Genomic DNA, 24735 nt, shown 5'->3' on the forward strand with positions numbered 1-24735 from the left:
CTGCGTCCTGTGAGTCCTGAGATGAAGGGCCTTGAGTTCCAATGTACCCTGGGCAGATACTGAGGCACAGAGAGCACTGGAGTGTGTGTGTGTGTGTGTGTGTGTGTGTGTGTGTGTGTGTGTGTGTGTGTATGTGCTGGGGACCAGCTGAGAGACATGGGAGCAGAGGTAGGAGGGAAGCACACTCAGAAAAGAGCCAGCAGTCCAGGCTAGGCATTGCATGCCTGGGAACCATTGCAGTTTAGAGTTGGGGGTGGTACGCCAAGTGACCACATAGCCTGACCCCATCTTTGTGACTTAAAGTGAGATCCCAGCTACAGGGTTTGCTACAGAGTTCTCCCTGAGCTTGCCAGAGCCCACTTCAAACCGGGCTCCTGATGACATCAGCTTACATATACCCCCTTATCAGCTGGCATGGAAAGAAGGCACGATACCCAGAAGTCACACCAGCAAGGGGCTTGTGAGGGGACACAGTGTCAGGAAGGAAATGCTGCCTCTTACAGAACTGGGTGACCTCACTGTCAGCCTGGGAAGAGCATCTTGGGCAAGAGAGACTAGCAAGGAGGAAGCCACCTTGGAGGTGTCACCAGGAGGTCCTGCTGGGCACAAAAATGGCTTTTTTCCTCTAATCAAATTGATTCTGCTTTGCTTCTGTTTCAGGGTGCCAGGAATTATCAGGGTTTCTGGAAGAGCAGATTGGACACCCCTGACTACTATTGCATTTGCCATCCTGGGCTGCCCTCTGGTGGAGAGCTGCTGAACTGACGGTCTCCAGGATATAGTCGAAGGCTGCATAGGCTGAAGAACTGGGAAAGCCAGGCTTGCTGAGGATCTCATCTCAGCAGAGGCTAAAGTGCTGGCCTGGGCGCACACTTGCAGACCAGGGAACAAGGCTTTCCCACCTGCTAGGTGATATACAATGTGGGCTGCAGTGCGCAGTGTGCAGCATGCCTACAGGCTTCTATGAGGGCTGCTCCTCCTGAGTCTCAAGTCCACTCCCTCTCTTCTGTGTTGACAAGGGAACTCAGGCCCAGACGGTCAGACCTCAGAGTCAGGTCAGAAGGCAGACATGACCTTCCCAGAATACACAGTACTTTCACCTCTCCCTCCTGATCCCTTTAAATGCTTTCCCCAAGCCTCCTGGAAGAGGGTGAGAACAGCAGGAGGTACAATGATGTATGCTCAGGAGAGCAGGATGACAGTCAAGCCATATCAAGAAGAAGTCCAGTAGGGGCCTTCTGGGTGCCTACCAGGGGGCTGGAGTGTGGCAGAGTGGAGGTGGACGGGGCTGGCTTCAACTGGACACTTGGTGCCGTTAGTCTCAGAGACTCCAGGGGTCCCATTGCTGCTTTACATTTTTGGGGAGGTGTTTTTTTTTTTCTTTTAATTAATAAATAAATTAATTTTTTTTGTGACAGGGTTGCGTAGCTTTGGAGCCTTCCCTGGAACTCACTCTGTAGCCCAGGCTGGCCTCGAACTCACAAAGATCCATCTGTCACTGCCTCCTGAGTGCTGGGATTAAAGGTGTGTGTCACCATTGCCTGGCGCTACTTTACTTACATTTTTTAATTTATTTTTTTTATGTGTATGGGTGGTTTGTTTGCATGGTGTTTGTGTACCATGTGTAAGCGTGGGCCAGAAGAAGGTGTTCAGATCTCCCAGGACTAGAGTTACAGACAGCTGTGAGCTGCCATGTGGGTGCTGGGAATTGAACCCTGGGTCCTCTGGAAGAGCAGCTGGTATTCTTAATCACAGAGCCATCTCTATGGTCCCACCATGGCTCCTATTTTAGAGGTGGGAAAGGTGGCAACTTCTCCAAGGTTGCTGGAGTATAAGGGTAGAACCAAGCTTCACACCAGGTCAGCCAGTGCCTGACCATTCACCTGCCATAATGGTCTCACCACTTCCACCAACATCCTGTGGACACTCACGGGACCGTATGGGCAGCAGCTGCTCTGCCGAGACATCAGCCAGCTCTCCAGGCTGCAGGTCCAGAGGCTGGGCTGCAGCCTGTACCACTCTGATACCATTCTGACCTGGGGCATTTGTGCACAGGTCATCTTAGGTTGGCTTTATCGGGGGAGAGGAAGTCTGAACTTAATCCCTGCTTGTCACCAGATGACATGGCCAAGAAACCAAAAGTTACGGGCAGCCACCCCTGAGGTAAAAAGTGTCTGGTCCAGAGGATGTGCTGGTCCAGCCAGGGAGATCTTCAAGCTCTGCCACATGCAAGCAAGGTGTTCAGGAGATCTGGAGCCACATCTCCCCCACTTCCTAGTCCATTCTATTTTAGTGTCCCCAGGGCAAGGCCTGGGTCTTCCTACAATCCTGTTGGAGCAGTAGTCTCTAAGGTCAGCTCTCTGGAAATCAGTCCTTGGTGAGGGAGGACAGGCTGTGGCCTGGGTCATATGCCATGCTAATTTTGTAGATGGCTGAGTGTTCACTTTGGGTGGGAAGTTTCCCCATTTGCTTTAGTGAAGCGGAAGCTTGAACTACAGGGAGCAACTACTACTCTGGTGTTGATTTCTGGATGCTTTAACAGTGGCATCAAGACACCATCCATCCCCCAAAGAAGGGAGGATAGAGAGAGAGGAAGGAAGAGCAGGCCGCTAAACAGGAGGAAAGGAAAAGAGAAAAGAAAGAAAAGAAAAGGAAGGCCAAGGTTGTGGCCAGCACGCAGTGGACTGCTCTGGTCAGAGCTGGGAAGGGCAACTTGCCTCGGGGATAGCCCTGACTGGAAAACTCCTTGCTACAGGAAAGTCTGAGAGCCACCGTGGGTGGGCATGGCTTTGTGTTTCTGGTCAGAGCTCCATCCAAAGAATGGCCACATGCAAACAAGCTTCCCAGGCTGCGCCATGGCACAGGTGAGGTGGGTGGTGTGGCGGCGTGTGGTAGCATCTTAAGCTTACCTCTGGGTAAGACCACTCTGGGGAGTAGTCAGTCACCATGAACACCCGTCCGGTCTGCTGCAGCATACCCAGGGTGCCCTGGGCAGTGGCAGCTGAGACCACCTCGGCGACATGCATGTAGGCCATGGTGCTGGCCCCGCCCTCGGCACTGCTCAGCTGCAGGCTGCCTTGCTGAGGGCTGCAGCAGGGAAGACACATCTCCGCCTGGGTGAAGGGTGCGCGTGCCCCATCTTCGGACTGTGAGAGTGCAGCGCTGTCCCCCGACACCAGCTGGTGCCCGTAGATTGTACCACTGCCCCCCTCAACGGAGATGAAGTCATTGATCAGGTCTGAGAACTGATTGCTGAAGGAGATGTCAAAGTGATCCAGGCTGAGCTCCATATTAGACGTGTGGCCCAGACTGGGCTGGGCCACTGGGTAGAGTCCCTGCACCACATTGCTTGGGAGGATGGGGACACCACCTGCACTGCGGATCACCCCATTGGTCTCTGGTTGCAGGTAGTGCTCAGAGCCACAGGCCTGCAGCTCCCCAGACTTGAGGAGGACCTCGTTCCCTTCAGCTGCCTGCGAAGTCTCCATGGTAACCTCCCCTTCTGCCGCCATGGCCTGGAAGTTGGCCTGGAATTGCATGAGGTGCAGGGAGGATGTAGACTCTATCCGCGTTTCCACATGGCCACTGCAAGAGCTGGTTTGGGATGAGGCCTCCGTTTTCACCGTGGGCATCACAAAGGTGGCCCCAGAGTCGCTCAGGCTGCTGTGGGTATTCTGCTCAAGGGGTAGGGGTTTGCTGGCATCCTGCAGGAAGAAGCTGGGGGAGGGGGTCTGGTGGATATGGGGGCTGTGGCCCGTCTGGCTGAAGCTGGACGCGTAGTCCTTGTTGGAGTCTATGGCACTAAAGTCCATCTGCTCAAGGGTGGTGCTGGGACTCAGGCCACCGCCTGATGGCAGGAGGCTGGATCCCGCAGTCAGGGTAAGGGAACTGGATGCTGCAGCCGCCGCTGAGGAAGAGTACGCTGCCTCTTTGGCCATCTGCTGCTCAAAGGAGGTGTCTTCGGTCTTGATCTCCTTGGTGAGGACGCTGGTGAAGCCAAAGCCCCTCTCCGAAGGCGGCGAGTGCCGGATATTGGTGCTAACCATCTCAGCTTTTATGCCCCCACCCCCGTATGTCTGGCCCTGCTTTGGATTATTGAGGAAACAGTCAGGGTCAAAGTTCATGGTGGTTTCTGGAATCTTCCGGCCACCATCAAGGGTGGTGGAGAGGACCAGTTCTTCGGACACATTGGTGGGCAGCATGGACAGGCTATCTGAGCTGCCCGCGGTGGGGAAGGCAAACTTGTGGCCGTCAGAACTTACAGCCAGTACAAGGCCCTGAGAGGCATCAGGCGAGAGGAGGTGGTGGTTGGGGCCAGCGGTGGGGGACATGGTGTACACGGCCTCATTAGTGACCTCTGACATGAACACTGTGGCACTTTGGGACAGTCCCCCCATCACAGAAGCCACTGCCATGCTGGACACACCTGTGACAACCGGGCTGTCGACCATGTCTGGGTCACTGTTGAGCCCACTGCTGATGGATACCGGGGAGCTCTGGGTGGTGTCGGGGACCTCCACCTGGTTGGTAGAGGAAACCTCCGTGCTGTTCTGGTGCAGCAGCGATGGCTTGGCCACCTTGCCATTCCTCTTTTCCCGGCTTGTGCCCCTGCCGTGGCTGGGTTCATGTTTGCCCTCTGACACGTCATTGTGTTGCACTTCCGAGTGGCCCCCATAGCCCCCAGCCCGTGGCTCCACCTTCGGTGAGATGATGCGGTGTTTGGCACTGTTACACTTATGATGCACGCTGCTGCCCGCTCCTGTGGAGATGGGAGCAGAACACACACACACACACACACACACACACACACACACACACACACATATGCATATACATATGCACACATGTACACACACACACACACACACACACACACACACACACACACACACACACAAGTCAGAGCTGGGATTTTGGCTTTTTCTTCTCCCAAGTAGCTAGAACCCTTTGCAATGTCCCCATCCAGACCCCAGGTGGGACATAGACCACAGTCCTTGGACATTTGGGATCTACTCCCAGACCTGGAGCTCTGCCATGCCCTAGCAGTGACCAAATGATTTGATCCTGTTGCTCCTTTTCAAAAGCAGCAGGATGTGGTGTGTGGGAAGCCAGGGGGTATGGGTGGGGTGTCCCTTTTCAGCAGAATCCTGTTCACTATCACAGGCAGACACTGCTCATCTGGAAGGGCTCTTTCTGACCTGGAAGACCCAGGGTCTTTGGCTATGTCTCCATGCCCAACCCAACTTCTCACACCTGATTCTGACCGTGTAATGTTTCAAGAAACCCATCATCTTCAGGACCCTTGTTCTGGGGACCAGAAACCAGAGGTAGCCCAGGGAGGAGGAGAATGAACCCCTGTCCAGGCCAGCTTCCAGACCCTAGAGTCAAAAAGCATTCTAGACTCTGCTCTAGGGTGAGAATGTATCTGATTTTATTTTTCAAGACAGAGTTTCTCTGTGGAGCCCTGGCTGTCCTGGAACTCTCTCTGTAGACCAGGCTGGCCTCAAACTCACTGAGATCCACCTGCCTCTGCCTCCCAAGTGTTAAGATTAAAGGTGTGTGCTACCACCACCCGACTTAAATATTTTTATCACATTGAGTTTTGGCGTATGGGAATGGGGAGGAACATATGTGTCATGGCATTGGTGTGGAGGTCAGGGAACAACTAACACAAGCTGGGTCCCTCCATCCCTAAGTAAGTTACAGACTCAGGGTAGCAGGCTTGTTGCAAGCACGTTCACCTACTGAGCCATCTTGCCAGCCCCACAGGAAGGTCTTGGAGGTGACACTCTCCATCATTCAGTTAGGTCAGGACCTGTCCTCAACTCTTTGGAACCTTCATGTCTTCAGGGATTACTCCTTCCATTCCATTAGATGAATCATTTTGCTTTTGAGAAAAGGGTGAATTCTTCCTGATTCTGTTTCAGGCTAATCATCTAGACTCCTAAATGTATGAAGTCTTCACAGAGCAGGGGCTCAACTGATTGATGGAAGCATCTAATGAAGGTGGTCAGGGGAGTGAAGAGCCATACTCCACAAAGCAAATGCCATGGTCAGAAAAGCAGAGACTGTAGGGTGGAGTGTAGGATACCTTCCCTTCTTGGAAGAAACAGAAGCCAAAGCCAGGTTTAGCTTGAATGGTCCCCTTGACTCAGGACAGATGGTGACAAGCCTCAGCTGTTGACCTGAGCCTTCTGCCGAGGCTTCCTAAGAACATGGTCCCGACTGGCACCTGCAGTGTGTGGAGGCCCTGGACCCCAAACATCTCTACTCTTTGGGGGCAGTTGTGTGTTGCTCCTTGTCCCCACTGCCCCCACTTGAAAATGCTCTCTCTTGTACAAAGCAGGCTATGGTGTTGACTCTGGGGGGCGAGACCAGGGTGAAGGGCCTGTTGGGCGCCTCTCTTAGCTGCCATGATATCAACTGGCTCTCTGTCTTTTCTCTTTCTGGACAGGATAGGATGGCCTGTTCCCTAGGATCCCCAACTCAGCTCTCCATTCACAGAACAGGATGGCCCCGTACCATCTGCCCCAGAGACCTCCACTCACTCCTTCCCTTGATGAATTGACAGCAGTGCCCTGCCCCACAACTGTGCCCAGTGCCAGGCTTTTGGAGACTGCTGGACAGGTCTCACTGGACAGGGCAGCAGAGCCCACCACCCGGTACCCAGTACCACATGCCCCCCAGGGGCCCCAGCTCACCCAGGCTGCCGGTGCAGAGGCAGTTGTGGGTCCGAGGCTGGGGCTTGGTCTGGTGGCTGTCAAGGATTTGCTGCACCAACTGCTCCACGGAGAAGCCCGAGCTGCTGTTCCCATTGCTGCAGGTCCACTTGATACCATGGACTGGAGAGAGAGAGAGGGAGGAGAGTGGGAGAGAGAGGGAGGGGAGGGGAAGGGAGGGAGGGGAGGGAGAGAAGAGAGGGGAGAGAAATGGAGGGGAGGGAGGGGAGGAGGGGAGGAAGAGAGAGAGAGAGGAGAGAGAGGGAGGGGAGGGGAAGGGAGGGAGGGAGAGAGAGAGAGGAGAGAGAGGGAGGGGAGGGGAAGGGAGGGAGGGAGAGAGAGGGGAGGGAGGGAGGGGAGGGGAGGGAGGGAGAGGAGAGAGGGGAGGGAAGGGAGGGAGGGAGGGAGAGAGAGAGAGGAGAGAGAGGGGAGAGAGGAGAGAGAGGGAGGGGAGGGGAAGGGAGGGAGGGAGGGAGAGAAAGAGAGGAGAGAGAGAGAGGGAGGGGGGGGGAAGGGAGGGAGGGAGAGAGAGAGAGGAGAGAGAGGGAGGGGAGGGGAAGGGAGGGAGGGAGAGAGAGGAGAGAGGAGAGAGGAGAGAGGAGAGAGGAGAGAGGGGGAGAGGGGGAGAGGGAGAGAGAGAGAGAGAGAGAGAGAGAGAGAGAGAGAGAGAGAGAGAGAGAGAGAGAGAAGCAGAGGTGTATCAGGTGTGCTGGTGAAGGAGCTGTCCTGGGGAGATGGTATCAGCCTCTGAAAGCTGAGCATGCTGGATGGCTAAACTAGCCACTGGGGTCTCTGCTTTTTTAGGAGCTCTGAGTCCTTCCTTGCTTCCCTGGCTTTGCTGAACTGGGGAGTAGTTTGCCTAGAGTTTCGCTTCCATTTCTCCAAAGTCAACGGCACTGAAATGGCTCTTTGGGGGGGGGGGGGCTTCTCAAGAGGAGGTAAAAAAATTAGGCATAGGAGGAAGACAGGAAGTTTGGAGGGTTTGGGGGGCTCTGACACGCCCGCAGACTCACAGGGCAGAAGTGGGAGGGTTCAGTGAGCAGGAGGCCCCAGGAGCATGTGTGGAGGCGCTCTCCCCTGCAGGGAGACTCCAGCTTCTACCCTCCCCATATTTCTCTACTCTTAAGAGATTCGCAAGGGAAGCTGGAGCTGGGACAGGATTGATAGGTCCATGAGTGTAGGGACTGAGTTCTAATTGGTGACCCACCATCTTTACAGCTGCTCTGGGGTTTGACTCACTCCTGGGTGTCTGTAGTCCCTGGAGTTGGGGTGGAGAGCCCGGAAAGAGGTTCCACCTGCCTGGCAGGATGAGGCTGGATGGACCCCTAAGACAAACTGACTTGCCCTGTTGAGTGTGTGGAGGAAACAGACCCTACCAAGAGTGAGTTGAGCCCTGAGTGGGTGTATGGCTCCACCCCAATATTCTGGTGTCTCAAACAGTGAACCCACAGTGCCGGGGCTCCAGGAGGGAGGTGAGTGTGGAGAAAAAGGCAGAGAGGTGGGTATCAAGCATGGGGACACCTGTAGGGCTCCAGAATGCAGCCATAGGGGGTGTCTAATCTACAGGACAGGGAGGAGCTGGGCCAGGCTCAGATCTGGGTTTGAGGCAGGGGTTGTTGGATCTTGTTGTGTGAGCTCAAGGTGCGCTCGTTTGCCTTTCTGAGCCTGCTTCCTTGCTATAAAGTTAAAATGGGAACAGACTAGGTGTGCCTCACCAGCTAGCCAGGTAGAAGACCCATCTGTATGCCTTTGTGCAAACTGGACAAAGGATAGTGTTGTCATAGATGTCCGTGGTGAGGATAGTAATGATGGTGACATGGATGAGGCAGGTGGTGGTAGCAATGTCCCCGGCTGCGGCTGCGGCTGCGGCCCACAGAGGTCTGTGGCTGGGACGAAAGCTTCTTGGTGGTGAACCCACAGACAGCTCAGCCTTCTAACCCGGTGCAGACCCCAAAGGTGGCCATTCACCTCAAGCTGCTCTTCCTCATCACAGCTAGGTGGGTGTTTAGAGAGAGGATGCCTGGCGGGCGCTCTTCAAGGCCATCTTCCTTTCAGGCTCCTCTTGCCCACACGACCAGGTGATGTTCACCTTCCTTGCCATTTACTCCTCTGGGGGTCTTCAGGGACTTGTCTCCAGAATCTCCTGATGTCCTCAGTGAGTTCCAGCTTCTGGTGGCTCAGAGATGATGAGACTAGGTGACTTTTGCTGCTAGTCTGCCGATCTGCCTAGCCTTGGAGCTGTCCCTGCCTGCTCAGAGCTTTGTGGAGTGGTCCTGAGCAGCGAGATGATGGTGTTTGCAGTCCTTCCTTCTGCAGGTGCGGGGAAGGGAGCTCTGTTCTTGGCTCCCTGTGAGTGTGGCTGTGTTCCAGTGGGATGGGAATCCCCACAGATCCAGGAGGCCTTAGATCTTGCTAATTAAATCCATTTGGGTTTCTTCTTTCTGAACATTATGTTCCCAGGAGCAGAAAGTAGGGCCCAGGCTAGGGGTTGCCATGCCTCACCACAGTCGTGTTGTCTCCTTTTCAAATTGTCCTCTGTCTAGAGTTCCAGCATACAGACTGGACAGTAGCAGGAGGGTCCTGGGCATGGACCAGGCCTCTTACCTCTCCAGATTCATTTCACAGATGAGGAAACAGGCTCAGGGAGGGGAGACAACAGCACACATTATATCCAGGAGCCGGAGGGTACCCCAGAGACTCTCCTTCTGCTTCCCAGAATGTGCAGCAGCCTGTACCAGCTGAGTGTCCCCTCCTCTGTACCAACAACTTGACATTGTGGGGCTGAAGTGTTTCAGGCATGTTTTAAAGCTCCTACAGTGTGTGTGTGTGTGTGTGTGTGTGTGTGTGTGTGTGTGTGTGTGTGTGTAGTGGGTAGCCATTCCAGCCTTGGCCTGGAAGTTCCAACCCCCATTGAGGCTTTGGTAATGGTCATGCCTACAAGGCAGGGCTGAGAGAGGAGGCTGAAGACCCAGGATCAAGAGGAGAGGCCTCTCTTGGTTCCAGAACCCTAGACGCTGGAGGTAGACTGAGCAGAGTTCTCCAGAGAACACTGACGGACTGCGCCATACTTTTCCCAGACCCTACAACCTATCCCTTCATTTGTAAGCTACCCCACAAAATAAACCTCCCTTTTAACTACGTGGAGTGGCCTTAATAATTTTACCAATATCTGGTGCCCAACGTGTGCTAGAGGTCCATCCAGGGTCCTGGAACCAAGAGAGGCCTCTCCTCTTGATCCTGGGTCTTCAGCCTCCTCTCTCAGCCCCGCCTTGTAGGCGTGACCATTACCAAAGCCTCAATGGGGGTTGGAACTTCCAGGCCAAGACTGGAATGGCTACCCACTACGTGTGTGTGTGTGTGTGTGTGTGTGTGTGTGTGTGTGTGTGTGTGTGTGTGTACATGTGTGTGTGAGTGCGTGTATGTGTGTGTGTATGTATGTATGTTGTATGTGTATATATGTGTGTAAATGTGTATGTGTCCTTAAATGCCACCGAGACAGAACACATAACTGTCCTGACCCTAATCCAGCAGGGAGTGCAAGGCCAGGAAGGCAGGTCTTGCATTGGAATATCTGCTGTGGGAGCCTTCAACTTGCCAAGCCAAGCCACAGTTCTTTGGGGAACCTTCTTCCCCAACTTACGTCAATTTGGCTTTCTAGAGAAATGAGTGTTCTCAGGGAAACTCCACTGCCGGCTTCTAGCCACATGTCAGTCTTAGATCACGCCTTGGAGTGGGTGGGCTTGTTAAGCCTCCCTGGGGCTAGTGGCATCTGGGAGTTTCTGACCAGCTCCCTACATGCCCATTTCTTCTCCAGCCCCCACTGCTGCAGACCTCATCCTCTCTGCCTCTAGCTTTCTTCCGTATGTTGTGAAAGTTATAAAATGAAAACCCAGCGAAGGGTGACAGATTGCAAGCAGCAAATTTCTGGATGCTTAATGCAAATTACCCAGTGTCTTGGTATCTCCAATATGCATATTGCCCCCTTCTCCATCTGGGGGGGGAAGCCCCCTCCTTCAGGGTGGGGGGCTGTTAGTACTGAATATCAAATACTATCAAGATGGCTTTTAACATGTCACGCTTGGCTTCCCGACACGTAATGAATCAGCGGGAAAGGAGATTTTTACTGCGGAGGAAAAAAATGTGTTTTGAAAGGAACGTTCATAAACGTATAGGGCACTTGCCACTCACCACCCCTGCCCAAGGCCCACACCCACCCTATGACGGCAACAAAAGGCAACTCAGGAAGTGCCTTGATCAAATGCAAGTTCACAACGCGACACAGAAAGGAAAAAAAAAAAAAGAATGGCCAGGGAAATAGCCCCTGGCTGGCTCTGGGTCACATCCACCCCCTCCCGGTCACTATTTGTTCGGGAGGATGCCCCAACTTGAAAAAATCTCAGACGGAAGGACCTTCTCTTCAGTTTCCATACATGGAGCCTGGGTAGTGCTCCCTGGACTGATCCAGGGGTAGAGGGGAACCTGAGACCCCAGGAAGGCAGGGATAGGGAATGTCCAAGAGAGGGGATAAAGCAAGAATGGAGTGAGTAAACTGACCCTAGTCCAGGCCTTCCCAGGATAGGAACAGCTGGGAAGACCACACTGACCTGCAGGAAGCAGGTGCTGAGACCTTAAAGAACTCCATCTGTGGCTTACTACTGAGCTGCCTAGGGACCCTGGGCTGCCTGCTGAGAGGCTGTGTGAGGACCTGTGGTCGAGCTGCAGCTGGGGGTGACCTTACACCATTGCTGACCTGGCCTGTCAAGATATTCTCCCTAACCAGAACCGTGGCCTGGCAGCTCCCCTACTACCAATAAATGAAACCAATGAGAGCACATGGCTAAGCTCGGAGAGCATCTTCCCAAGAGGCAGTCAGCTGCCAGGAGGGGAATGACTGAGATGGGAGTAAAGGGCTGGTGAAGGTGGGGGACCCATCTTGACACGGGCAACTGCCAGGAAAGGGCATTCTGGGTATGGCAGCTCCATCCGTGAGTTTCCCAGAGGAAGTGGAGTGCATGGATCTCTCTGCCTGTGATAAACTGAATGGTGTTTCCCCAAAGCTACACTTGGAACCTCCCAGCAAATCTTTAAGAAAGTCATTAATAGATGAAGTCATAGGACCTCATGCCATAGGCAGGCAGATCAGAGAAGCCATGTGAGGTCACAGCAAGATAGGAACTGGACACTGTGCAGAGCCAGAAAGAGGCCTCGCCAGAAGCCAACCTCAAAGTCACCTTGACCTTGGCCTTCCAGTCTCCAGAACTGGAAACAGTAAGTTTCCACTGTGTAGACACCCTAGTCAGTGGTCCTCTGCTGCAGAGATGCCTGCAGCCTCTTTTCTGCTGTTATCCCAGGACACCACAGGCTAGGGGAAGGGTCACAATATGTATTCTTCATAGCTCTGGAGGCTGGAAGGCCAAATCCAGGTGCAGAGTTAGGGAGCGCAGCTGGGGCAGCATGGAGGAGCTGGGGGAGCAGGGAGGAGCTGGGGCAGCAGGGAGGAGCTGGGGGAGCATGGAGGAGCTGGGGGAGCAGGGAGGAGCTGGGGCAGCATGGAGGAGCTGGGGGAGCAGGGAGGAGCTGGGGGAGCATGGAGGAGCTGGGGGAGCATGGAGGAGCTGGGGGAGCAGGGAGGAGCTGGGGCAGCATGGAGGAGCTGGGGAAGCAGGGAGGAGCTGGGGAGCATGGAGGAGCTGGGGGAGCAGGGAGGAGTTGGGGCAGCAGGGAGGAGTTGGGGGAGCAGGGAGGAGCTGGGGCAGCAGGGAGGAGCTGGGCAGCAGGGAGGAGCTGGGGGAGCAGGGAGGAGCTGGGGGAGCAGGGAGGAGCTGGGGGAGCTGGGGGAGCAGGGAGGAGCTGGGGGAGCAGGGAGGAGCTGGGGGAGCAGGGAGGAGCTGGGGGAGCTGGGGCAGCAGGGAGGAGCTGGGGGAGCAGGGAGGAGCTGGGGGAGCAGGGAGGAGCTGGGCAGCATGGAGGAGCTGGGGCAGCATGGAGGAGCTGGGGCAGCATGGAGGAGCTGGGGGAGCAGGAAGGAGCTGGGGCAGCATGGAGGAGTTGGGGGAGCAGGGAGGAGCTGGGGGAGCAGGGAGGAGCTGGGGGAGCAGGGAGGAGCTGGGGTAGCATGGAGGAGCTGGGGCAGCAGGGAGGAGCTGGGGGAGCAGGGAGGAGCTGGGCAGCATGGAGGAGTTGGAGCAGCATGGAGGAGCTGGGAGGAACTAGGGGAGCAGAGAAGAGCAGGGAGGAGCTGGGGGAACAAGAGGAGTAGGGAGGAGCTGGGGGAACAGGGAGGTGCTGGGGGAGCAGGGAGGAGCTGGGAGGAGTTGGGAGAGCAGGAGAGCAAGGAGGAGCTGGGGGAGCACAGGATACCTGTCAGATAGGTGCTCTTGGAGACCCCCCAGCAAGTAGAGGGAGGGGAGAATGAGGTCTTCATCGGGGCTGCAGACCCAGCCCTAGCACAGGTCCTAGGAGGTGTAACGTGGCCTCCATGAACGGCAGCCAAGGGAAGCATAAAGAGGCGGTCTGTAGAGCAGACAGACTGACTTGCAGACGGGCTTTACCAGGGATTTGGAAGGGGGCTAAGGCCTCCATGACACGTGTGGCCCTTAGACCTGCCTCCTCACTGGGGATTCCTGCCACCAAGGTGAGAGGCTGTGTCTTTATGTCAGCAGGTGCTCATTCTGGCTCGATGGGCCTATGTTGTGGCCCACACTTGTTGAAGGCTGCAAGGGAGGAGGACAGGGCTCAGACTTGGAGCCCAAGGGAGGCAGGTGGCTTTTCGTCACAGCTGCCCCTCCAGCAGCCTTAGCGTGGCTGCAGCTCCTTGCTTGTGTTCCCTGGAGGAGTTTTTCTGCCTCGGCTCTCTCATCTATAAATTGCTGTCATGATGCCTCCCTTGACTCCACTCCATTCCTCAAGGGACCTTAAGGACACAGTGGTAAGGGGGATTCTGATTTGGGGGTAGAGGGACAATTACCTCTGCTGTGATAACTCATTCTAGGGAGACCTGGGAAGGGACAGGATGGGGAAGGAAGGAGAGTCCCTTCAGCCCTGGTGGCCTTTCTGTTTCTGGAAAGCTTCCATCTCCACAGCGATGATGCACGTGCACCAGACAGAATCTACATTGGCCCTTTTTCCCTCAGGAAGAGATCCTTGGCACTGTGGCAAATAGTGGCAATGTCATTGTCCTGGTGTCTTTGTCCCAGGGTTGTTGGGTCACCCCGCCTTTCCTCCTCTTCTGTCTGAGTTCATATGTACCTAGCACCAGCCACAGGAGACACCCATAGCAAGGGTGACCATTTGTTTAACTTGTTATCCAAACCAGGTCACCTTGCACACAGAAAAGGGAGTCACTTATTCAGGGACCCTGGGCCACTCCCAGGAAAGCCTGGACATGGGTCACCCTACTTCCCAGCCACGTGACAGAGCCAGCTGGAGAGGGAGCCCATTCCTGTGCCCAGCCTCCAGTGAATGAGAGCCCTTTTGGAATTCCTCGAGTTGTTGATGCTCGAAGGCTGTCACCATAGCAACAAGGTCAATGGGAAGTGGCAGCCTGCGTAGGTTTAATGCGCACTGTGTGCTTGTTGACTGGAATAAAGGCCCTGCTTCTGATTTCTTGGTTCAACTAGATGAAGTTTTCATTAGATTTAACTTCTCCTATCCAGACACCCACGTGCCACTCAATTCCCCATCTCGCCACCCTGCTCTCACTCTGTTGGTACCGAGGACAAAGTTTCCACAAATCTCATTTTGAGGAGCATGGCTGAGGCTGTGAAGGTTGTGGGGTGGCATGCATGCTGGCTGTGTGCTAGGGTCCTCTGGCTGCACAGTCTCAGATGAGCTTGATTGCTGGGTCTCACTGTTGAGATGTGGGGTGTTAGGAACCCCCATTTTTTCTAAGATGCCTGGACTTCATGCCATGTCATCCCTCCCCAGGAGGAAAGGGGTTTGGTGTCAGCTGTGGAGTGGAGAACTTACCCTGGCCATATTGCTTCAGATGAAGGTGAGGGGTCGGAACTCCTAGGTCAGAAGATTTAGACCACATGGGGACAGCATGACCTTGGCCTCTGCATTTGGCCTCTAGGAAAGCCTTAATGGCCCAGGACGTCAGAAAAGTGGCCTTGCCTGAGTGCAGCTGCCTCCTGCAGCTTAGATTCTCCTCCTGATTGGATGGGGATTCTTCACAGCAACAATGAATGTGCTAGAAACTGACTTACTGGCAATGTTGGAAGCTCAGCTTGGCAGGGAGAGGAGTCTCTATTGGTTCCGTTACTTCAGACCTGGAGACACCAGCCCTTCTGCCCCTCCAGGGAAGAGCCAGCAGGGACAGATGCAGGTGTAAACAGCTGGGTATCCAGTTCTTCTGGAAATTAGGGACAGGACACCCCTTCCAGATGGCTAGATGGCCAGTTTCCTTTTTTTTGAGTCTCTGTGTAGCCCTGGCTGTCCTGGAACTCCCTCTGTAGACTAGGCTGGCCCTGAGATGCCTCTGCCTCTTAAGTGGTGGGATTAAAAGCATGCACCACCACTGCCCAGCAAGAAGCCCTCTCTTAACTCCCAATTATGTGCTCCAAAGACCTTGATTCTTAAAAGAGATTTAAAATGCAGGGAGCTTAAGAATTCCACATTTCACTAAACCTTCTCTTCTAGCGAGCTGGTCTAGTCAGAATCAGATCCTTGACAGTCAGGCCCAGGCAGGGCTGAGAACACTCCACAAAAGTGGCCCAGCTGGCGAATGGGGAGGAGAAAGCCAGGGGAGACTTTTGGAGCAGCCTAGGGGTATAAGTGCTCAAGGAGTCCTGAGGGACAAACAGCTAGAAACAGGCAGAAAATCAAAAGCATTTCCCTTCTGGGGGACACATAGGCTCAATAGAGTCTAGCCTGAGGGGGAAAGAACATTTGCAAAACAAACTAAGATACATAGGCAAGGAAGCCAGCCTAAGGAACCCGCCTCTGTGCCAGGCTGGAAGATGACCAAGGTGTGGGAGGGCGAGGCGTTCCCAAGAGTATGGCCCGGCAGAGCAGGGCTCAGCCCATGTGAGGTTCCAAAGACAGTGGTTCCTACCCCAGGGACAACACAGTGTTCCGGGAATCCTCTCCAGGTCCTTTGGGACTATCTTCCTCCCCAGCCTCCCAGGTTCTGCAGTCAGGGCAGGGCACAAGACTTCTGCCCCTAAGGACAGAGCTGCTATTCTTGACCCTGGGGACAAAGATGGCCTTCCTTATATTCGTAGGATCCATACTCAGGACTTTTCTTGAGTTCTAGTCAACAAGAGTTTGAGCAAGACCCCACGGTGTCAGCTGGGCCTGCTGACACAGGCCTGAAATTCAAGCAGCTCAGGAGGCTGAGATGGGGTGACTACAGTTCAAGACTGGCCTGGGGAAATGAGCGAAATCCTATTTCAAAACAGAAAATGGGAAAGGGCTTGGCACTGTAGCTCAGTGGTTGTGCTTGCCTAGCATGGGTGAGGCCCTGGGTTTGCTCCCCAGTCCCACACCTTCCAAAGGACCACACCTCGTGTTGGCATCAAGACCCAAACTGCCAGGCCAGAAAACGTCTTGGGTGGCAGTTGTTATTTCAGAGTCTAGGGAGACACCTCCATCCTGGATACCTAGGAACGAGGTCTCCATCTTCAGGACATCTTCTTGATAAATCTCCAACTCTGCCTCCCTGCCCTCCCAGGAGATCCAGGGGTGAGGGTGCTGGCCCAGTTCTCCAGGGAAGAGTCCTGGGTTGACCTCTCACTGCTGTCTGATCCAGGCTAGAATTTCTAGAAAATACAGGCCTGGAAATTCCAGCATGAGAATGGTATGTAAACCACCCAGGATCCTGTGTCTGGCTTCTATTCTAGAAATCAGAACAAAGCATGACCCAGAGCCTGCCTTCTGAGACTTGCCAGGGCCTTCAGTGACTCACAGCTCCTGGCCCTGGCCACTCCCCGCTCAGAACTCACTGTGCTACACTTGGCTGCTCCAGTCCCAGACTAGGCAATCAAGCTTTCACCTGACTTACAGGTCCCTCACTCCTATCCCGGAGAGCCTAAATCCTTCCTAGCAATAGTCCACCTGGGGCTGAGTCCTGGCTCTCCGATCTTCTCATGGCCACACCTGCAGCCAGTGGGCTCTTGCTTCCCTACTTCCAAGGCCAACCACCCTCGGTCCCCAGGCTCTCTGCTGGGACAATCCCTGCAGGGAGGCTAGGCACGTTCTGGAGGCGCTCTGCTATGACTGGTCACCAGGTGGCGCTAACTGACCAGGAACCGGCCCAGAAGGCCCAAGAAAGGAGCGCCTGCCTTTGTTGATTTTGCTTCTTGATACTCCATAATCACCAGGATTACAATCTAAGCAAAAAAGCAAAACATATAAATGCAGCCCCCCCCCCCCACTGAATCTGTCTTTGTTTGAAAAAAATCATGAGAAAACAAGATACTTTGAACATAGACCCTGAGGCTCAGACGTTGGCACCAGTGAGCTCCCTGGAAGAGGTGGGAAGAGGCCCTGGGACTGGGGGATCTGGAGGCTGAGAAGCTGGGTGAGGAGTTCCCAGGAAAGGCAGGTGCCTCTAAACACTGTGCTTCACAACGTGGGGTCTCTGCCTGCACTCTCTCTAGCCAGTGCTGGCTGCCCTGGGGCCGGAAAAGGCCCTTGCTGAGTGTGCAGTGAAGGGCTGAGACACGGCTCCTGAAACCATTTCTAGTAAAGATCAAAGAATCAAGGCACCCGAGGACTGCCAGGAGCAATAACGCATCCCCGAACTCTTACTCACTGTGGACATCACCCTCTGCTTACAGTGGCCTTTACCCCACAGTCAACATGGTCTCATCCCACACTCACCAGGGCCTCTACCTCATACACGTTATGGTTTCTCTCCCCTCATGCCTCAACCTGGCCCCCAGTCTCCTCATTCTCAGTATGGTCTCCATCCCCCCACACTCAACCTGGTTTCCATTTCTACACCTAACATGGCTTCTACCCCACATTCAACACAATATCCATTCCTTCAAGTTCAATACGACCTTCAATCCTTTAAGTTCAACATGGCCTCCACCCCACTCTCCACATCGATGACCTTCACCCCTATGCTCACATAGCTCCTATTTTCTCACATGAAACATGGCCTTCTGTACATTCTGCTCAGGCTCTGACCCCAAAGTCAGGGAGCATCACACCAGCACTGCATCTGGCGCTGCCTTACCTGCTTCCGTTTTGCTGTCCCACACAGACTGCCTGGGACACTCTGTGGTCTTCTACACTGTCCTATAGGCTGGTGGCCTGGGGACCCTAGAACATGGGCATCCTTGATCTGTTCCATTTACATTACTGTGATGCCTTCTGGGTAGGTTTGATGTGGGTTCCCTGAGGGATGCCTGGGCTTCCTCCTGCCTGGTCTCTTCACAAAGCCCAGTGCAGCATGGAGCTTAGTGGTTCCAATGCAGCTGGAAGAAGATAGGAGATGTCCAGGTGTCCATGTCTGGGCACACAGGGATTGTGAGCTAAGGATTTGGCCTCCAGAGGGTGCTGTACTGGCCTTTTGATTTTTTTCCTCCTAACTGCTGTCAGTACTACAGACATCATTTGATGTCTGCGATGCCATTTCAGAGCCACAGGGACCTGAGGAAGTGGGGCCCCGTTGAGGAAGCAGGGCCCATTGTCATCCCTTCCCAGGAAAGGGAGCATGGCTGTTCGGAAAGCTCAGGTGTCTTGGCCAAGTCTCTGAAAGGGGAAGCTGGCTCCTTAACAGATCAGCACCTTCCATGCTTAACTTCCTGCCCCCATCTGCTGGAAATCCTTTTACATGGCTTCCCCTTGCCATTATGGCCACCCAAAGTCACAGAGCCACTTTTCAGGTGCATGTCCTATGGCTGGTATACCAGAGTGCCCTTGGCCTTGACCCCTAGGCCAGGAAGCGGGATTATTTCAGGAGAAAGTTTCAGAGGTCAAGGGGTCAGGAAACCAAGCCTTCCCCCTACTAAACTCAGGTGTATGTCCCAGTTGATGTATGTGCAAGGTAGCAAGGGTGCTGTGTGCATGTGGGCTCTTATGTATACTGGTCTGCATGGCATTATGGGACATGCAGGAACAGTGAGGGTATGAGGTAGCTGCTGTCCCAGGCTAGATTGTCTTTCCAGGCAACTTTGCTACTTTGCCTTCCTTTTGTAGCCAAAGACACCTGCCATGGCCATCTCTTGGGTTCCTAGAAGACAGTTGGGCAGAACCAAAGTTGATTAGTGGAACCAACTAATGCTCTCTGGGGTGGTGGAGGTCTGCAGAAAGCTCAGGCCTTGCCCATCTTTGCAAGGACATCTGGCCACCCAGGATGCTCTAAAAGGAGCCCCAAGGTAAGGACAGCCAGGCAGGGTTGAGCTTAGGGAAGGACTGGGAACAGCGTAAAAGCGCTTGCCCATCACTCTGGCTGCCACAGCTCCACAGACTGCTAGCCTGGGAGAGGTTGGCATACTCTTTCTGGATGGGCAGCCAGGAAGTGGGACAGGGCAGAAAGCCACGGGTGCCCTATGGGAACCAGTTTTATCTGGCTTTCCACTGGGTCACAGAAGCTGAGATTGCAGAAGTTGGGCCGAGGTGGTGGTGGCTTTGGGCCACTGAACAAATTTCCCAGCAAGCTGGAAGGCTCAAGAGCCAGAGCCTTGCCTGCGGTCCAGCCCTCCACTCAAAGGTGTTCCCCAGAACAGAGCTGTAAGGGAGTAGACCACAGGACTTCCAGGATGTGGCAGACTGTATGCAGATGAGTTCCATCCTCTCCCCCCAGACAGTCATCCCCAGACTTTGGCTTGAGATGAGCAGTTCTGCATACTGAAAGCCAGCAAAGCTGAGGCTCACAGGGTACTCACACATGCTCCACACACAAAAACTCATTACTCCAAATGTGCCTAGCAAACCACCATAATGCCTCAGATGCCTCTCCAACCAGGGGTGATTACAGGACAAAATTGTGCTCAATAACACATGAGTAGAAATGATGCATGTTATTTTGGGGCTCTACCCTTAAAGCGAAGAGGCTTGCTTTCCATTTTTCTTTTGTTGATCGGAATGCAACTATGATAGCAAAGGCTGGAGCAGCCATCTTTAATCTGTAAAAGTGGGCAGCACCCTAAAAAATGGCAGAGCAATCAGCTGGAAGGAGCCGCAGTGGCTAACTTCAGATACTGGGGGCCGCCGTGTCACCTCTGGACTGTGAAATTTGTAAAAGTGAGAGAGGAATATCTTTCTTTTCAATTTAAGCCACTGTTATTTGGCAAGGAGGGATTACAAAAGCCAGGCAGGCTCTGTGGAAGCCTGTTGGGAATTCAATCAGACATCTTAATTTTCCCTCTGTGTTTACTCTTTATGTGTGGACTCCTCAGACTGCAGGTGAAGGGAAGAAGGCCCCTTAGTCCAAAGAATCAGATGGCACAGGAGCCCCTCTCCTCCTTTGAGACAGACAAGACAGAGACCGTGTGTGGACGGAGGCCTTATACCACCGATCAGTGTCATGTTCTGATTAAGCCGTTGACAACTCTGATGGGCAGAGAGATTGGAAACATCAGGGCATCCAACAGGGAAGTCTTTGAAGGAAAGTGATTTATGAAGCTAATGTGTTTGGCTCTAGCATTCATGGCATGCCTGATTCTGGAACCCATCTGATGGCTTCTTGGCTCTCAGCACACAGTGCTTTCCCTGAACACTGCTGGCTGGCACCTGTGTGCTGCCCAAGTCTGATCAGCAGCTAGGCACTTGTGGGGGCCATGTTTCCGAGTGTCAGTTCCCAGGCAGGGCCTGCCTGCAGAGCAGAGCCCAGGACAGGCACGCACAGTTCACTGAGTGTTGTGACCTCTTGGTCTCCTTCTTGTGAAGGTTTTATAGAACTTCCTTGATGCATTACAGGTTGTGAACAAGCATTCACTGTTCCTTCCAGTTGAACCCGAGGAGCCAAATCAAGTCTTCTTTTTGCCCCTGGAATTCAGGAGCCTGAGCCTCCTGCCTGGCTGGAGCTAGCATGCTCGCACAGTGTGTCAGGGGGCATGGCATGGCACTGATGGCTTCAGGTAGAAGCTGTCGGAGAGCATTTAGTGATGAAGCCCTAGGCAGAGACCCTGAGCAGAAGAATCTGCTTGGCAGACACGGCTTTCCCTTGGAGCATGTCCCAGGTGTGTTTCTGGCACACACAGTCTCTGACACTTCTGCCAGGACCCAGTCATCTGCTCCAGGTGGACTGGCTAGAGACTTTCATCAGCAAACAGGCCCTAATCTGCCAATGGAACATGTTGGGAAGAACTCTTTCCAGTGACCCAGAAGACAAATATGACAGTTCCAGAGGGGAGAAGCAATATGCCCCTGCTGCCTGAGCTTTGGAGTGGGGAGCCCCTTAGACAGAACACTGAGCTGTGGACCAGTGGTGGGATTAGACAGGACACTGAGCTGTGGACCAGTGGTGGGATTAGACAGGACACTGAGGTGTGGACCAGTGGTGGGATTAGACAGGACACTGAGGTGTGGACCAGTGGTGGGATTAGACAGGACACTGAGGTGTGGACCAGTGGTGGGATTAGACAGGACACTGAGGTGTGGACCAGTGGTGGGATTAGACAGGACACTGAGGTGTGGACCAGTGGTGGGATTAGACAGGACACTGAGCTGTGGACCAGTGGTGGGAGCACTTGGACTCTTGCCACCTTTTCAGTCAAGAGTCCTCCCTAGGGTCTTTACTCTGGAAGTGACAGCTAAGTGCCAGGAAGAAGGCAAGAGGAGGCACAGACATCATGAGTCTCAAAAGCATAGCTGGTCACCTTACTGGATGGCCAAGGCTGAACCCCAGAGTGATTGATAGCCCATCTCCCTGACCTTGTGCAATCTGCTGGCTAGACAGAAGACAGAAAACAGTATTAGGAAGCTAGTCCACCATCTTCTCAGATGCTGGCTCTCTGAATAAGCCAAGTGTTAATTCTAAGCTCTGTTCATTGGTTTCTGTGAATGACAGGCAGCCAGAACCAAATTCCAGCTTCAAGATGGCCGGCCACAGAACCAGGACAATGGTTAGTCTCCTGAGTCCCAGCTCTGGCTCCTTCTATTGTCTGGCCAGGTGGCATCAGAGTATGTATTGGGTAGAGTCCCTGCCCCGGCTAATCCAAGGCACTGCTTAGGATGAAGGACAAATGGGCCCAGGGGCCCATGTGGGGTTGAGTAGGACAAGTGTCTATGATTGTTGGCATCCCTGGAGGCCTTCTGGTCCCTGAATTAGAAGTAGGGGCCCATCTGGAAGCCGGGAACCTAGGAACCAGGACCGCCAGCCCCGAGATGAGAGGGCACACGTGGCTCTATCCTAGAGTCTGGATATTGGAGGCTGTGGTCTGTTGTCCAATGTCCTGCAGACACTGGACTAAAGCCGGGACGGGTGCTTTCTGCTTACACCCCAAAGCGTTTCTGAGCACTCACTGTGTGCCAGGGATACCCATGCTTCCTTACTCCGCAGAATTAGGAAGAGGTTATGTGGCCCGTCTGCGTTTATTTCTGCCTCATGCTCCTTGGAGTAGGGGTTTTGAGGAGACCAGGGGGCCTTAGGGCATATGGGCTGAGCCTGTGGGGAGGGCTGTATACAAGCTGAGTTCAGGAACCTAAAGTGGGGTGAACAAGTGAAGTAAGGAGAGTCCAGACAGAGGAAAGAAAGGCATGATGGCCACAGGCCTCAGGATGGGTGCAGAGGTCTGAGGTGGCCCTGAGGAGGAGGCACTGCCTGCCATTGGCAGGAGGGCTGCACCAGTGGCTACAGGCCAGGGCAGGCACAGTTGGAGTTACAGCCAAGGATGAATCCTGAATCCTGAAGGCTCCTGGGCCACTTGTGTTACCAGAGACAGTATGGCTAGGCTCAGGAGGTCAGCCCAGGGGATGCTCTGCTCTGAGACCCAGCCCCATGGCAGACTCTTTGGGTCTTCCTCCAATACATAGCATTTTGTCCCTAGTAACCCAGATGCTGCAGAAAGCTCAGCTTTGCAGATGAAATGAAATTAACTCAATCACTGAAAGCCATTTGCCACCCAGGCTGGGCACTGTGGCAGCCCAGGGTCTGCAGCCTGCTGCCATGTCCAGAACCAGCACAGGCAGCCAAGGGGTAGGAGTGGGGGCCAGCTCTACCAGCTATTCTTCTGTTCCCTGTTCTGTCCCTCCTCCTCAGTCTCCTGTCTTGCTCCTACGTGTGGCAGATACACTTGCTCTCTCCCAGCCTGCTCTGTCTCATGTCTCTGAGTCTTATTGTCTCCATCTGTCTTATGAGTCTGAGGTACTTGCATGTCAGGGTGGGTACATGTGTATGGAGGTCATAGGACAACTTGGGATGGTGGTCCTCAGATATTTCCCACCTTTTTGTTTAAGGCAGAGTCTCCCATTGGCCTGGAACTTCACCAGGCAGGCTAGGCTAGCTGGCTGAAGAGCTTCTGGAGACCCATCTGTCTTCACCTCTCATCTCACAGTGACCTCTGCTGAGCCTGGATTTTTACATGAACGCCAGGTATCTGAGTTCAGGCTCTGATGCTTGCAAGGCAGCACTCTATAGATTAAGCCATCTCCTGAGCCCGGGTCTGCAGGTTTGTGCCTTGATTGCAGTGTGCAAGCTTTTGAGGATCAAGTGACTGTAGGCACTGGAAGGAATGCCATTGAAGCTAAATTCAAAGTGTCACTATGTCTGAACAAAACAGGGCTCCATGCTGAGTTCCCAAGACCCACCTGGGCAATGCTGGCTGGGGCACAGGGAGGTACTCACACATGGGCTTCAGCTGCCCGATGAGCTCCTCCTTTGTCCATTTCGCCCACTCCTTCTTGTCAGTGTTGATGGAGCAGAGGATGGGCCCACAGGGCTTGCCACAGTCCTCGATAGCCGGCACATTCAGGTAGTGCACCAGGACGATGTCGGGGTTCTGTGGGGAGAGCAGACACTGGCAAAATAAGGGCACAGCAGGTGTAGGTCACCCCCACACTGCCTGAATGGCACTGGCACTCTATGCTGGAACCAGGTGACAGCATATTAGACCATGCTAGGCACTTGTGGGATGCCAGTACCTTCCCTGGCCTCCATCCACCAAGTGCCATTAAGTCTTCATGGGGACAACAGCCTTCATTGGGGAAGGCTGCTGGCTTTATCCAGGGCTCTTAGAGGCCAAATCACCCCCGACGAGAGCCTCAGACCTACACTGTGGCTGATGAGCATGCAGCCAAGCACCTCAACTGTGAGATGGAACTGTGCCTCCTGTGAGCATCAAGATTCCAGGCCAGCAGCTGCCTCACATTTCTCACCCTGGCTGCTTAATGAATGTTTCCGGGTCACAGTCACTGAGGTCACTAATGTAGGCACCCAAGGGAAAAGCAGCTACCAGGCCTTCTGATCTGCTTCTCCAGGCTTAGCCTCTGCCTGCAGCCCGGGACCAACCCTGTATAAAGAGCACATAGCACTTGTCACACTCCCTTCCCTAGCAGACAACCATCACTGGGAATCTCAGACACTTCTTCAATCCACTTTAGAACTTAAGAATGGAAAGGGCTGTTAGCCCAAAGACTTTAAGGACATTGGTTTCCAGAGGACTCTATTTAAATGGTCAGGTGTGCCCCCACTAGATTCATTGCAGGCACACAGGCAACCCCTTTTTGCCCCCTGTAGCTCTGATGGTGAAACCTGGGGTTTCTGAGCAGCTTTGTAGTAAGAGGCTTTCAGATGGTCTTCTCCTCGACTCTTGAAGGAGAGGTGGTTTATTTGGTCATACCAGGCCTGACAAATGAGTTAAGAACAAGCTTGGCAGGTCAGGTGTGGTGTTGAACACCTGTGATGTCAGTACTGAGCAGGAGGTGAAGCAGTAGGATCAGGTTCAAGGTCATATATGTAGCTGACTATATAGCAAGTTCAAGGCCAGCCTGGGCATCAAAAGACCATGTCACAAGCAAACAATCACCAGTCAACTCGCTGATCCAGACCAATCCGTCCTTCCCACAAATGTTCCTGGACAAACTTGCTTAACCCTTCTGCCCTGGCCAGAAGTATTTCTCA

The 24735-nt window shown here is 53.8% G+C and overlaps 1 protein-coding gene across 8 annotated transcripts in view; it reads right to left on the reverse strand.

Annotated features, from left to right (window-relative positions):
* Camta1 (calmodulin binding transcription activator 1) overlaps positions 1-24735 on the reverse strand; it is an 841450-nt gene that overhangs the window by 83323 nt on the left and 733392 nt on the right. For all 8 annotated transcript variants that reach the window (XM_036177870.1, XM_036177875.1, XM_036177874.1 and 5 more), the window contains 3 exons: positions 23461-23614; positions 6702-6842; positions 2910-4759 (listed from right to left, as the gene is read on the reverse strand). In XM_036177870.1, the coding sequence (XP_036033763.1) occupies positions 2910-4759; positions 6702-6842; positions 23461-23614 (2145 nt within the window). The remainder of the gene's footprint in view (positions 1-2909; positions 4760-6701; positions 6843-23460; positions 23615-24735) is intronic.

The sequence above is a fragment of the Onychomys torridus genome, chromosome 2 (genome assembly GCF_903995425.1).
Source record: "Onychomys torridus chromosome 2, mOncTor1.1, whole genome shotgun sequence".
NCBI classification, from domain to species: Eukaryota; Metazoa; Chordata; class Mammalia; order Rodentia; family Cricetidae; genus Onychomys; species Onychomys torridus.